Genomic DNA, 13472 nt, shown 5'->3' with positions numbered 1-13472 from the left:
AAAAGAATCTTCCGGTGGAGCGCAAAGCCTGATTAACATCCTACGACGCACGTTCGTCACCTATGGTATCCCAGACGAATTGTCTTCAGATGGGGGCCCAGAATTTACTGCTGCATCCACCAAATACTTCTATTATTCCACGCTACTTCTATTATTCTTATTGCAAAAAGGCATAGCACAAAAACACATTTTATAATTATTAACAAAATTATTCTTAGTTTCAATAATTTACTCTTCTTCTTTTTCTCCGAGTTATCGTTTTACGACAACATGTTCAGGGGGCCTTTTCCTGCTATCCGGGAGATGATGTCAAACTGGGTTTAATCCGAAAAAAAATATCACAAAATGGCAGCTTTGGAGAAGGAAGCATGCTGTAAACACAAGAAAATGTGGCTTTATACTAGCTTTATTATTTCGAATTTTACTTAATAAATGTTAAATTACAAATTCTCAACATAGTATAAACAGAATAAGATGCACTTTTTTGAAGTGGGAGGTAAGCTTAAAGGGGTCATCTACAAATTTTGTATGATATTTTACACGAATATATACGAAATTAATTTCTTATGATTCGTATTAATTTAATATAATTTCTTCATAGAAATTTAAATTTTCGCTATGCAGCTAGCCTTGAAATAAACATTAACAATTTCTAAAAACGCTGTTCTTATTACTTCAAATGATTAGAACTTACAAACAACCATCTCTGAACGCTGTTCGTGCGAATTTCGAAGGATTGGTACTTATAAACAAAATGATTTAAACTTTAAAAATGCGATCCAACGAAGCTTTTTTATCGATGTTCTTCGTTCTAAAATCTTTAAAACGCGATCTAAAAAAGCATTTCTATCGCCGTTTTTCGTTAAACTTTTAAAATGCAATCTAACGAAGCATTTCTATCGCCGTTCTTTGTTCTTAGATTTTTAAAACGCGATCTAAAAAAGCATTTCTATTGCCACTTTTAGTTCTTAAATAAAACAAGAATCTTTTGTTTATTGCCCACAAGATAATGACTTACAAGACTCACAAGATAATTAATAAGAACAAAGGATAAACAACTACCGCCTCCATGAAAAAGGTGTGAAACTTGAGTGTAGAGATAGGGAAATGTATGTTCTAGCACAGCCCCTAAAACGCACCCACGAACGCCCACAACAAGTCCCTATTAATCCAGCACTATCCAATACCATCCCATATTGATCCACATAATTCAAGGACCTATTATTCAATATAATGACGTCATCAAAGTAGGATAAGAGGTCCAATATTTTCTAACACAATTTACCATAATATTCTACACACACATAAGGGAAATTCCCTATCATACAAAAATGAGTAGGGAAATTCCCTGAGGGAAATAACCGTGTTAGTTTTGACCGTTATGAAATTCTCCGACTTTGTTAAAATTCTATATAATAAAGAGAATGAATACACATACTGTCAAACAATTACGTGATATTCCAAAAGATCGTGGACTTAAAGGGTATTATAGACTACGTAGGAAGGATCTGTTCCAACATATCAAGGATGATATTACAAGCCAGGAACATTGGATTAAAGATGTTGACGATCTGTTCCATATGATGGCGTTAATCCCGGACCGGTTGAAGACCAGAGATAGGGAAATGTTACTTCTGGCGCAGCCGCGTGCGCGTACAAAAGCAAATCACAGCACAGTCCCTGTTAATCCAGCACCATCCGATACCATTCCATATTAATCTACATAAGACCTAATATTCACTACAGATGACGTCACAACAATGTAGAATAAGAGGTCCAATATTTTCTAACACAATTTACCATAATATTCTAAGAGCATACAGGGGAAACTCCCCTTACTCATTTGCCGTATGATAGGAAAATTCCCTTAAGGGAAATAACTGTGTTAGTCGAGCAGAATGAAATCCTCCGACAAACAAAAAATTCTATATAATAAAGAGAATGAATAGACATACTGTAAAAGAATTACGTGATATCGCAAAAGGTCGTGGACGCAAAGGAATTATAGGCTACGTAAGGCTGATTTGAATGCCTTATTGGAGGATGTACCAAAATACGCCCCAAGGCCACCTAAACAACCGGTCAAGCCTATAGTACCGGGGGATATGGATATCTTTGAGAGACAGGAGATGGCGAAGGTCCGTCCTATAGGGGGTAAAATCGGGGAATGGCATAACTGGGTATTGCCCCCATCCGAGATGGATGTCTTCCAGAAACAGGAGCTGTCGAAGAATCGTTCCATTGTAAGGAATAAAATACAGAAATGGTACAACTGGCTGGTTGATGCCATTCCAAAGCCTATAAAAGAAGGGGTCATGAGTAATTATGTAAAATTCAAACGAGGGGTGATGGAGCTCTATCGCAGGGCAACCAATACAAGGCCTACACTTCATGACGAAGTAGAAAAAGAGGCCAAGGAAACTATATATATGAACAACCAGGAAAAGATGTTACACCACAGGAGCATAAGCATGCTCACCATAGGACCTTCCGAAGTTTCCGAATTCCCGGTATAGGAAATGCCGATGTTGATGGGTATATCGGAATGGTGAGGCCAAACGTGAAAGCCTTAGTTGAGGGGCAGGTAGAAGATATGGGATCAGCGAAGGTACAGCTGTCGCTATAATGTGGAAAAAACCAACAAATATAGAGGGGGCTAATGGTGAGGAGTACATCGAGGTGAAAAAAGTCTTCCATAGAAATATGGCCTCAGTATTTCAGGGTAACGACGTAAATGACAAGCTACGCCTGACAAGAGGCTCATCGTACATCTCTCTACCCAAATGGGTATTATTATTATTATTATTATTATTATTATTATTATTATTATTATTATTATTATTATTATTATTATTATTATTATTATTATTATTATTATTATTATTATTATATAGCGTATGAAATTATAATGGTCCGTGATTCTATGTGCGATTATCTTACACCCTAAACACATTAAATACTTTACATGTTCCAATTTTTTAAAAAAGAACCATTTTTAAGGAACTTGGTGTTCTTTAACAACTTATTAAAACATTGTTATAAAAGCGGAATGTATTGTTCTATTGTTACTCACAAGACAAGAACGTGTCGTTCCCATAGGGAATTTGATGGAATTTATGTGACGGTATATATCGTTCCACTCTATTTGTTCCGTTGAATTCTTTTATATATCATAACGATAATATATGCGAAATGATTATCTTGAGGAATAGTTATTTAATTATGAATACTCTGCAGTCTAATTTATATTGTGCCACTTGAAATAATTCCGTTTTCGCTGCTACCTTAACTCTGCTATGGAGAGCGTCCTTCATTATAAAAAGGAATTGTTTTAATGAGAAGTTTCTCAACTAATACTTTGTATACGAAGTAAAGTATAAGGTAAGTTGTTCAAACTTTAAATTTATAGTTAATAGGATTCTTTTTTTATTCAAATGAATTCTTTTTTTTATCCTACTTTCTATGCTTTGTTAAAAACTAATATTGTTATAAACTTTCTATAAATTTTGTTTCTAGAGAACTTTAAAGAAATCGGAATGACAAAACGAGTCTTGCAAAAGCCTGCGTGGAAAGAGGCATTGGGAGCCTCAATGAGATCGAAAAGGCTTAAGTTAATGCCTGATAAAGATAACCGCTTTTGTTGTCCTGTGGCTGATTGTGACAGCGAGTCGTATGGAAGTAAAAGAGGGTGTAGAAAACATGTCTATAACCGTCATGGATGGTTTTATTATTTCGATAAAAGACCGAATATCGACGAAGTACTTCCCCACTTCAGTACGAGAAATCGCATAAAAGATCCCCAAAGAAAGCGCGCCTCCACATTTTCAATGCCGTCTTTTGCTAAAACATGTAATTTGGCAGTTGCATTTAGGACATGGTTAAAAAGTCCAGGTGGTGGTGGTAAAGATCATTCTCAGGCCGATCAAATAACTTGTAAAGTTTTAAAGTATGCCAAATATTGCTGCGAGGATTCTCCTTCGGTATGGGAAGTACCATTCCCTGTTATCGACTACTGTGTTGGCTCTATTAATATGCTTTCTGATTTCGTAGATTTTTTGAGAGACCAATGGAAGGTTGGCTTCTCAGGAATAATTGGCTACATGAATGCTATTGGGCACATGCTTGATTACAGACGAAGCACAGGTACGACTGAAAAAAATTTGTCGGTATTTGTTGCTGCAGAGATTTATTTGCACCGTGTTAAGAAATTCCTCCTTCGTAAAATGAAAGCTGAATGGAAGTGTATCTTAAGTGTTGAATATCTAAACAGTATAGACTGTTGGGCGACACTATATGATTTACAAAAGGTGATACCATACCATAGTGAAAAATATAAACAAATTGTGTTAAATGCTAAAAACGCAAGTGCATGTGTCGCAGCACACGATTTATCATTTTCGACTTCCTTCATAGTAGCTGTATTATTTTTAATGGTGAAGGCTTCAAGACCCATGACGTATCAAACTCTTACAGTAACAATGATTAAAGGCGTGAAAGAGGATGGTTTTATAGATCAGAATGTCTTTAAAACTGCGGAGAAATACGGATTTGACTCTCTTTATTTTTCCATAGATGTACTCACACTAATAAACGAATACATTGACAATGTACGACGAAGATTGAACCCCACCAACGATTATCTACTAGTGTGTCGAAATGGTAAGCAGTTGACGCGTATTTCGGACGTATTCGGTAGAATTGTTTATCAAGCAATTGGTAAGTATATAAATCCTACACGATATAGGCAAATCATCGAAACCGAAAGTGTTGCACACTTAGAAACAAAAGAACAAGCAATTCTTTCTCAAGATCAAAAACACACGTCGCAGGTAGCTAAAGTTCATTACCAGAAGACTGAATCGCGCAATATAGCTGCAAAAGCCAGGTTATGTATGGATAAATTACGAGATCAAACAACGTGTACTTTAACTGTAAGCGAAATCAATAGTAACACCAAAAATGTGAAAACGTCTGGAAGTACTTTGGAACACGAAACACCTGTTCAAACGAGACAAAAAAAAGTTAGTTTTAGTGCCATGGAGGACAAGTTTTTACAAGCTGGGCTACAAAAATATGGCAATGCAAAATGGACTTCCATTCTCGCAGATCCCAACTACTCCTTTCATTGTAGCCGTAAAGCTAGTACATTGGCGGTTAGAGCGAAGACAAAACAATTTATATAAGTTTAAATTGTATTTATAATAAAAATAACTTTGTAAATTTACAAAGATTTTTGAAAACCAGAATATTCAAATAGTCTTTTAACTTTGTTACAGTCAAAACCGGCGTACACATAAAGGCTTTTTTTCCTCTTTCGATTTGGCCAATAATCTGGTGTATTAAGTACCCTCGTGTGTGAAGGCGGTTCGCAAAAACTTGGTTCTCCCTTCAAAGCCGCTATCGGTATAGTTAGGAAAACTTCATCATCTGATAAGCAAACAATATTTTTTTCCACGGAAATTGCCAGCGTTGAACAGGAATGCGAGAACGGTAAAACCTCCTTAGATGCTGAGCATTCGTTATCCGAAACGTTTACCACAACTGCCTCTTCATTCACCATTTTAGCGTACACATAAGCGTCCACACAGTTTAGGTGAAACTTACACGCTGTAAGCCTTTAAGTATGCAAATAATGGCGCAAATGCGACATTCATTAAACGCACACTCATCCCCATTCCTACTTAAAATGACTAAAGTGATTCTTGTAACACCTTGTAACGCATGGACATGCTGATTGTAACGCCTTGTAACACGTTGTAACGCTTTGTAACCTATTTCCATGCAAAAATGACTGTGAAATTTTTGGAAATGGCTAGAGTGATTCTTGTAACGCCTTGTAACGCATGGACGTGCTGATTGTAACGCCTTGTAACACGTTGTAACGCTTTGTAACCTATTTCCATGAAAAAATGACTGTGAAATTTTTGGAAATGGCTAGAGTGATTCTTGTAACGCCTTGTAACGCATGGACGTGCTGATTGTAACGCCTTGTAACACGTTGTAACGCTTTGTAACCTATTTCCATGAGAAAATGACTGTGAAATTTTTGGAAATGGCTAGAGTGATTCTTGTAACGCCTTGTCACGCATGGACGTGCTGATTGTAACGCCTTGTAACACGTTGTAACGCTTTGTAACCTATTTCCATGAGAAAATGACTGTGAGATTTTTGGAAATGGCTAGAGTGATTCTTGTAACGCCTTGTAACGCATGGACGTGCTGATTGTAACGCCTTGTAACACGTTGTAACGCTTTGTAACCTATTTCCATGAAAAAATGACTGTGAAATTTTTGGAAATGGCTAGAGTGATTCTTGTAACGCCTTGTAACGCATGGACGTGCTGATTGTAACGCCTTGTAACACGTTGTAACGCTTTGTAACCTATTTCCATGAAAAAATGACTGTGAAATTTTTGGAAATGGCTAGAGTGATTCTTGTAACGCCTTGTCACGCATGGACGTGCTGATTGTAACGCCTTGTAACACGTTGTAACGCTTTGTAACCTATTTCCATGAAAAAATGACTGTGAAATTTTTGGAAATGGCTAGAGTGATTCTTGTAACGCCTTGTCACGCATGGACGTGCTGATTGTAACGCCTTGTAACACGTTGTAACGCTTTGTAACCTATTTCCATGAAAAAATGACTGTGAAATTTTTGGAAATGGCTAGAGTGATTCTTGTAACGCCTTGTAACGCATGGACATGCTGATTGTAACGCCTTGTAACACGTTGTAACGCTTTGTAACCTATTTCCATGAAAAAATGACTGTGAAATTTTTGGAAATGGCTAGATTGATTCTTGTAACGCCTGGTAACGCATGGACATGCTGATTGTAACGCCTTGTAACACGTTGTAACGCTTTGTAACCTATTTCTGTAGAGAAAACCGCTTTTCGCATGTCACTTTAGAAAAGGAGTATGTGGTGGGATATGAGGGAAGGAAAACGCAAAAAAGTTTTTTTTTAATTGTCTTCTTCGTCCGAACTAATGCAGATAACATCACAATCGAGAGAAGTGGTTGAATTATCTGCGGAAAATAGCTCTAATTTTACTGAAGAAATTTCAGGAACACTTTCATCATCTGACACGAGGTCTATAAAAGCAGTACTGTTATTTGCTGGACAAAACGGCATATATTCTTGCTTAACAGTGGAAACAGGTTTTGTCGACTTAGCATTGATTTCATGTTCTTCTGTTTCTTCTTCTTCCCTATGACCTTCCTCCTCTTCGTTTGTTTCCTCTTCTTCTTCCTCGTTCTCTTCGCGGTCGTGGCTACTACCTTCTCCTTCGTCTTCGTCTTGCTCAATTAGTTGTGCCCAATCAGGGTAGAGCTCCTTCATTTCTTTCGTCGGGAAGCAATCGCGGCAGGAGTTTGTAGCAAGCAACCACGTGTCGTAGAACGTGTCACTACCCTGCCAGTTGATCCTTTTACGGCGTTTGAATGCTACCAAGGTCTCATCGTTATTAATTAATGGGCAGATTTCCTCCCATGCCCCAGCGGCTATCTCGTACATTTTGCGCATATATTCAGCACTGTGTAACTTGTTTTCTATGTCAAACAGTTCATGATCAAAGTTAAGCGCATGGTACAAAATGCCATCCCTATCGTCGGCCGCAATAATGGCATAGTCGATAGCCTCTTGCGGAACTGCATTCTCAATCTGAACTCGTGTGCTTAGACAACTGCTAGATGCTTCCAATGTTTGCTCTTCGTCCAAGAAGACCGACGGATCGCAATCAACGTCGTTGTACACAGCGCCTACTTGATTTTTCTTCGCAACATTGGTTTCGCTGGTGAAAAGCGAGATGTCTTTCAACTGGCTGGCAACGTACACAAATACTTCCATGCAGTGCATTCTCATCCACTCTACGGGAAAAAAGTCATTACTTATTTTTATGCATATTGATTTACACCATTGTTATCATTTATTCTCATGAGATACTTACTTGTTATGCTATTGTCCTTCACTCGAAGTGTCTTAGTTTCGAAAACTTCAAGACGACGCAGGATAGCCTCACCATCTACACCATTTCCGAAGTCCGGCATTATATTAGTTGTTATAAAAAAACCCGAATTGTATTGAAAACGGGCCGGTTCTTTGTGTTTTTGCGGGATCATAACCAAGCCGCCTATAAGAGAAAGTGGTATCCCATCTGCACATTGCCACATTTTATTCAAAGTAAATGTTCATGTACTGCATCGACATCGACTTACCTTGCAATATTCTTTTTGCATCTTCACAACATAGACTGTCGCTAGTCCATTCATCCATAAATACGACTTGTGTATTTCTATTTATCAGGTGGCCTGAGAATCGACCATCCCGAACCACGCCAGCAATGTACATTTCTGGAATAATGCCTAAAAGGACAAATGTATGTCAGTAAGTGCCGTCTAAAAGTCAGAAGTTTTCACGAACTTTATTTAATTACCTTGAAATGGAGCAAACCAACTAGTCTTTCCACTATCAGGAGGACCTACCAGCAACAATTTCTTTTCTTTCATGGGATACTGACCGGCGAGCAAAATTTGGTACCATTTTTGATAAAAACGCAACCGCACATTTCTATCTGGGAAGCTATTTTCGACACCTACAAATGTAGTTCAGTGCACCTTTTTTAGAACTACGTTACAACAAGTTACAATACGTTACAACACGTTAAAAGAAAAAGAGCCAACATTTTCACTGAAAATGCGTTACAACAAGTTACAATACGTTACATCACGTTACAACTACCACCTTGATATGTTACAACGCGTTAAAAGAAAAAAAACACATTTTCTTCACTGACAATGCGTTACAACAAGTTACAATACGTTACAACACGTTACAACTACCACCTTGATATGTTACAACGCGTTAAAAGATAAAAAAAAACATTTTCTTCACTGACAATGCGTTACAACAAGATACAATACGTTACATCACGTTACAACTACCACCTTGATATGTTACAACGCGTTAAAAGAAAAAAAACACATTTTCTTCACTGACAATGCGTTACAACAAGTTACAATACGTTACAACACGTTACAACTACCACCTTGATATGTTACAACGCGTTAAAAGATAAAAACATTTTCTTCACTGACAATGCGTTACAACAAGTTACAATACGTTACAACACGTTACAACTACCACCTTGATATGTTACAACGCGTTAAAAGATAAAAAAAAACATTTTCTTCACTGACAATGCGTTACAACAAGTTACAATACGTTACATCACGTTACAACTACCACCTTGATATGTTACAACACGTTAAAAGATAAAAAAAAACATTTTCTTCACTGACAATGCGTTACAACAAGTTACAATACGTTACAACACGTTACAACTACCACCTTGATATGTTACAACGCGTTAAAAGATAAAAAAAAACATTTTCTTCACTGACAATGCGTTACAACAAGTTACAATACGTTACAACACGTTACAACTACCACCTTGATATGTTACAACGCGTTAAAAGATAAAAAAAAACATTTTCTTCACTGACAATGCGTTACAACAAGTTACAATACGTTACAACACGTTACAACTACCACCTTGATATGTTACAACGCGTTAAAAGATGAAAAAAAACATTTTTTTCACTGACAATGCGTTACAACAAGTTACAATACGTTACAACACGTTACAACTACCACCTTGATATGTTACAACGCGTTAAAAGATAAAAAAAAAACATTTTCTTCACTGACAATGCGTTACAACAAGTTACAATACGTTACAACACGTTACAACTACCACCTTGATATGTTACAACGCGTTAAAAGATAAAAAAAAACATTTTTTTCACTGAAAATGCGTTACAACAAGTTACAATACGTTACAACACGTTACAACTACCACCTTGATATGTTACAACGCGTTAAAAGATGAAAAAAAACATTTTTTTTCACTGACAATGCGTTACAACAAGTTACAATACGTTACAACACGTTACAACTACCACCTTGATATGTTACAACACGTTAAAAGAAAAAGAGCCAACATTTTTTTCACTGAAAATGCGTTACAACAAGTTACAATACGTTACAACACGTTACAACTACCACCTTGATATGTTACAACGCGTTAAAAGATGAAAAAAAACATTTTTTTTCACTGACAATGCGTTACAACAAGTTACAATACGTTACAACACGTTACAACTACCACCTTGATATGTTACAACACGTTAAAAGAAAAAGAGCCAACATTTTTTTCACTGAAAATGCGTTACAACAAGTTACAATACGTTACAACACGTTACAACTACCACCTTGATATGTTACAACGCGTTAAAAGAAAAAAAACACATTTTCTTAACGCGGTAAAAGAAAAGTAAAAACAATTACCTTCTATAAATGGCTTTGGTTCGGGATTTTTTCCCTCACGATGAAAGTACCGTACGAATGCTCGGGGAGATCCCTTTAAATTTGGCTTGACATCGAAACATTTTTTGGCGATGTTATAACAAACTCCATTTGGCAAGCATTCAATGTAATTGTAATCCAGAGTTATTTGATCAATTATTTGACACTCGCCGTCCGACAGCAAAAATACCAACTCTCGTAAATTTGGCGTAATTTCGTTGGCGATTGCTTTGTTTTTCAACGAGCGATAGAGATAGCTTTTCACCGAACAACAGTAAACGTATGTGTATCTGCTTTCTCCTATTTTTTTGTATACACCTCCATTGCACAGTCCAAAGCTATTCCTCTCCATCATCCTTCGAACTATATCCACGGATTGACAAAGTTTGTTAGTTGGCTTAACGGGAATAGTTACTTCTGTGCCTATGCGTGTAACAATGTAAAAACATGTTTTAACTTCTACAAAAAACTTGTCTTATTATTGGAGAAGTAAGTAAATTTGTTCGTGGCAACTTACCTTCCGATTTATCAATTACTTTTAAATCAAGCGATGTAAATCTGATTTCGGATAAACCACGAATTACATCTTGATATACCTCTTTATCAATATTTTTTGTTAGAATTAACTGACAGGGTTTCATCGAGTACTGTTCGCTTTCCATTACAGCAACGTGGTCAAGTTGAACACCTTCATCTCTAGCTGCACTCCTAATCATTGTGCGATGGGATATCTCAACTATCCGTTTTGCTTCTTCCCTATTGTGGTCTTTCAAGACTTGGTATAACGATCCTGAGAATGCTTGCAATGCACTGGTTTTGCCTACAAATATCAAATGTGGCGTAAAATATTCGAAAAACATTGACAGTATTTCAAGTACTAAAAGGTTCAAGTATTTACCTCTTGTCTGTATAGCATTGCACGTTGTTAAATTCAACCCGGCTTGCATAAAAGACTTCGACAAATTTGTTTCAAATTGACTTAAGGTACAGTTTGGTAAGTCGCACGCGATCCAGAAAGAAATGCCAGGAAATGTTTCAGGCGCATTTGCGCCGTTTCTGTTATCACCTTCACTGCTAGAGTCGGCTCCTTCTTCTTCCTCCCCTTCATTCCTCATCGACTTTCTCTTACGAGGTCTGGCCATATAGGTAATACAAGAAAAAAAACAGGATACTTGTTCGTTGCTAAGCAATATGTTCTCCATCTGCATTCTCTTGCCCCAAATGACCTCGCGGGCATCAACATCACTTCCCCACATCGCACGAACGGCTACTACCTGATATTTTCTTATTACCGGTTGGACGATGCATGCCTTCAGGGCGCGTTTCAAAACTTCACTTCGCAGTTGCCTGTTAGCCATGTTCTGCTAAGTAATACAAACGAATGCTGTAGCGGAACAAAAATAATCTCCTATGGTTATATATTATTATTATTATTATTATTATTATTATTATTATTATTATTATTATTATTATTATTATTATTATTATTATTATTATTATTATTATTATTATTATTATTATTATTATTATTATTATTATTATTATTATTATTATTATTATTATTATTATTATTATTATTATTATTATTATTATTATTATTATTATTATTATTATTATTATTATTATTATTATTATTATTATTATTATTATTATTATTATTATTATTATTATTACTAGTCAATAAAGCCCGTGGAAAAATCCACTTAGGCAGGATAAAAATGAAAAAAGCGTCATTTTAATTTTGATGACGTCAGCAACCCATCCACACAAAAAAGTTAGCACCTTGTTTTCACGTTGCTTAAACTGCTGATCAAGAAAATGTTTATGATCATGTGCTTTTGATGAGCAGTTAATGAGATATAAGGGCTTAAAAAATTTTGCTGACGTCAGCAATGACCCGTTAAATCTGTAAAACAAATTATAAAAAATTTGTATACTCCTTGAAACGCTGATCAAGAAAATGTATAGGACTATGTACTTTTGACAAACGGTTGCAGAGATATTAAGGTTTGAAGGTTTTTTGATGACGTCATTAACCCATCCATTCCGAAACGGATTTGGGGACCCAGGTTTGGGAAGCTTGCCTATATTGGTCCTAGGTGGTCCTTAGTTACCCACGCGGTGAAAAATCATTGACGTCACCACTTCGTTTCCAAGTTATTTGACCTCAAAGTTTTAGGTGCACTGTAATGGCTTCATTAATTAATATATAGGATATATATAAAGTAGCGTTATTGACGTCGCGCCGAAACGTCATAAAATTTAACATTTGAGACATAATTTTTTCGGCGACATCAAAGGAATATGAGGATATCCACTATGACCGTCACATACACTTCGTATTATTATATAAGATAGACGATAAGGCCCATGGAAAAATCCACTTAGGCAAAAGGCCTATGAAAAAATCCACTTAGGCAAAAGGCCTATGAAAAAATCCACTTAGGCAAAGGGCCTATGAAAAATAGGTTGCTTTAGATGTTTTTCTGACGTCAGCAATGCATATAAAAATAAATGTTCTTAAAATCTTACACAAAATGTCAAATGTCAAATCGCATTAAATCCTCCACACAAATCTTACGCAAAATAAAAAATAACAGCTTGCAAGGTGTAAAATCTAGTTGATAAAAAGTTACAACAACGACACTTAGAACATCGACACTCACAACACCAACCTCACAAAACCGACAGTAAGAACACCGACAGTCACAACACCAACAGCTACAACACGGATAATAACAATGTCAGAAATAACGCATCTCAAATATGTAGTGATTATGTTGAAAACCCTTAGTATTTTATTCTAAAATGTCAAAAAAGAGGCCTGCAAGAGCACAACTCAACAAAAATAATTTTTTTACACATTTTAAATATTGTCTTTCCCTTAGAAGCTTATACGAAAATATGAAAAAGCCATAGTTTGGAAAACATCAAATTTAAATCGAGAAAAATCAGTCATTTCTGTTGCATACCATCCTCTCCCACAAAAATTTACCCAAAATGTAAAAATCAACCAGTTAAGAACACAAAAATTTTCTCTTTTAGTTCCGTACTACCCTTTACCAACAATTTTAAACCTAAATGTCAAAAAATCAATGAGCAAAGAA

The 13472-nt window shown here is 36.1% G+C and overlaps 2 protein-coding genes across 3 annotated transcripts; one reads left to right on the top strand and one right to left on the bottom strand.

Moving 5' to 3' along the window:
* Positions 1–2905: 2905 nt before the first annotated feature.
* Positions 2906–5903, top strand: LOC130630191 (uncharacterized). 2 transcript variants are annotated; one of them, XM_057443591.1, is made up of 2 exons: positions 2906–4143; positions 4573–5903. In XM_057443591.1, exons 1-2 carry the CDS (start codon positions 3537–3539, stop codon positions 5181–5183), a joined length of 1218 nt encoding a protein of 405 aa, XP_057299574.1. In that variant the 5' UTR covers positions 2906–3536; the 3' UTR covers positions 5184–5903. The 2 variants fall into 2 exon arrangements, with proteins under 2 accessions (XP_057299574.1, XP_057299573.1); XM_057443590.1 differs by having other exon boundaries at positions 2913–3381; positions 3517–5894.
* Positions 5904–10249: 4346 nt separating this feature from the next.
* On the bottom strand, positions 10250–11809 carry LOC130630193 (uncharacterized). Its single transcript, XM_057443592.1, has 2 exons — positions 10883–11809; positions 10250–10788 (listed from the first exon to the last, which is right to left on the bottom strand). Exons 1-2 carry the CDS (start codon positions 11721–11723, stop codon positions 10265–10267), a joined length of 1365 nt encoding a protein of 454 aa, XP_057299575.1. The 5' UTR covers positions 11724–11809; the 3' UTR covers positions 10250–10264.
* Between the last annotated feature and the right edge of the window lie 1663 nt (positions 11810–13472).

Source organism: Hydractinia symbiolongicarpus, chromosome 2, assembly GCF_029227915.1.
Source record: "Hydractinia symbiolongicarpus strain clone_291-10 chromosome 2, HSymV2.1, whole genome shotgun sequence".
Lineage (NCBI taxonomy): Eukaryota > Metazoa > Cnidaria > Hydrozoa > Anthoathecata > Hydractiniidae > Hydractinia > Hydractinia symbiolongicarpus.
This window is presented reverse-complemented; position numbering and strand designations above follow the sequence as displayed.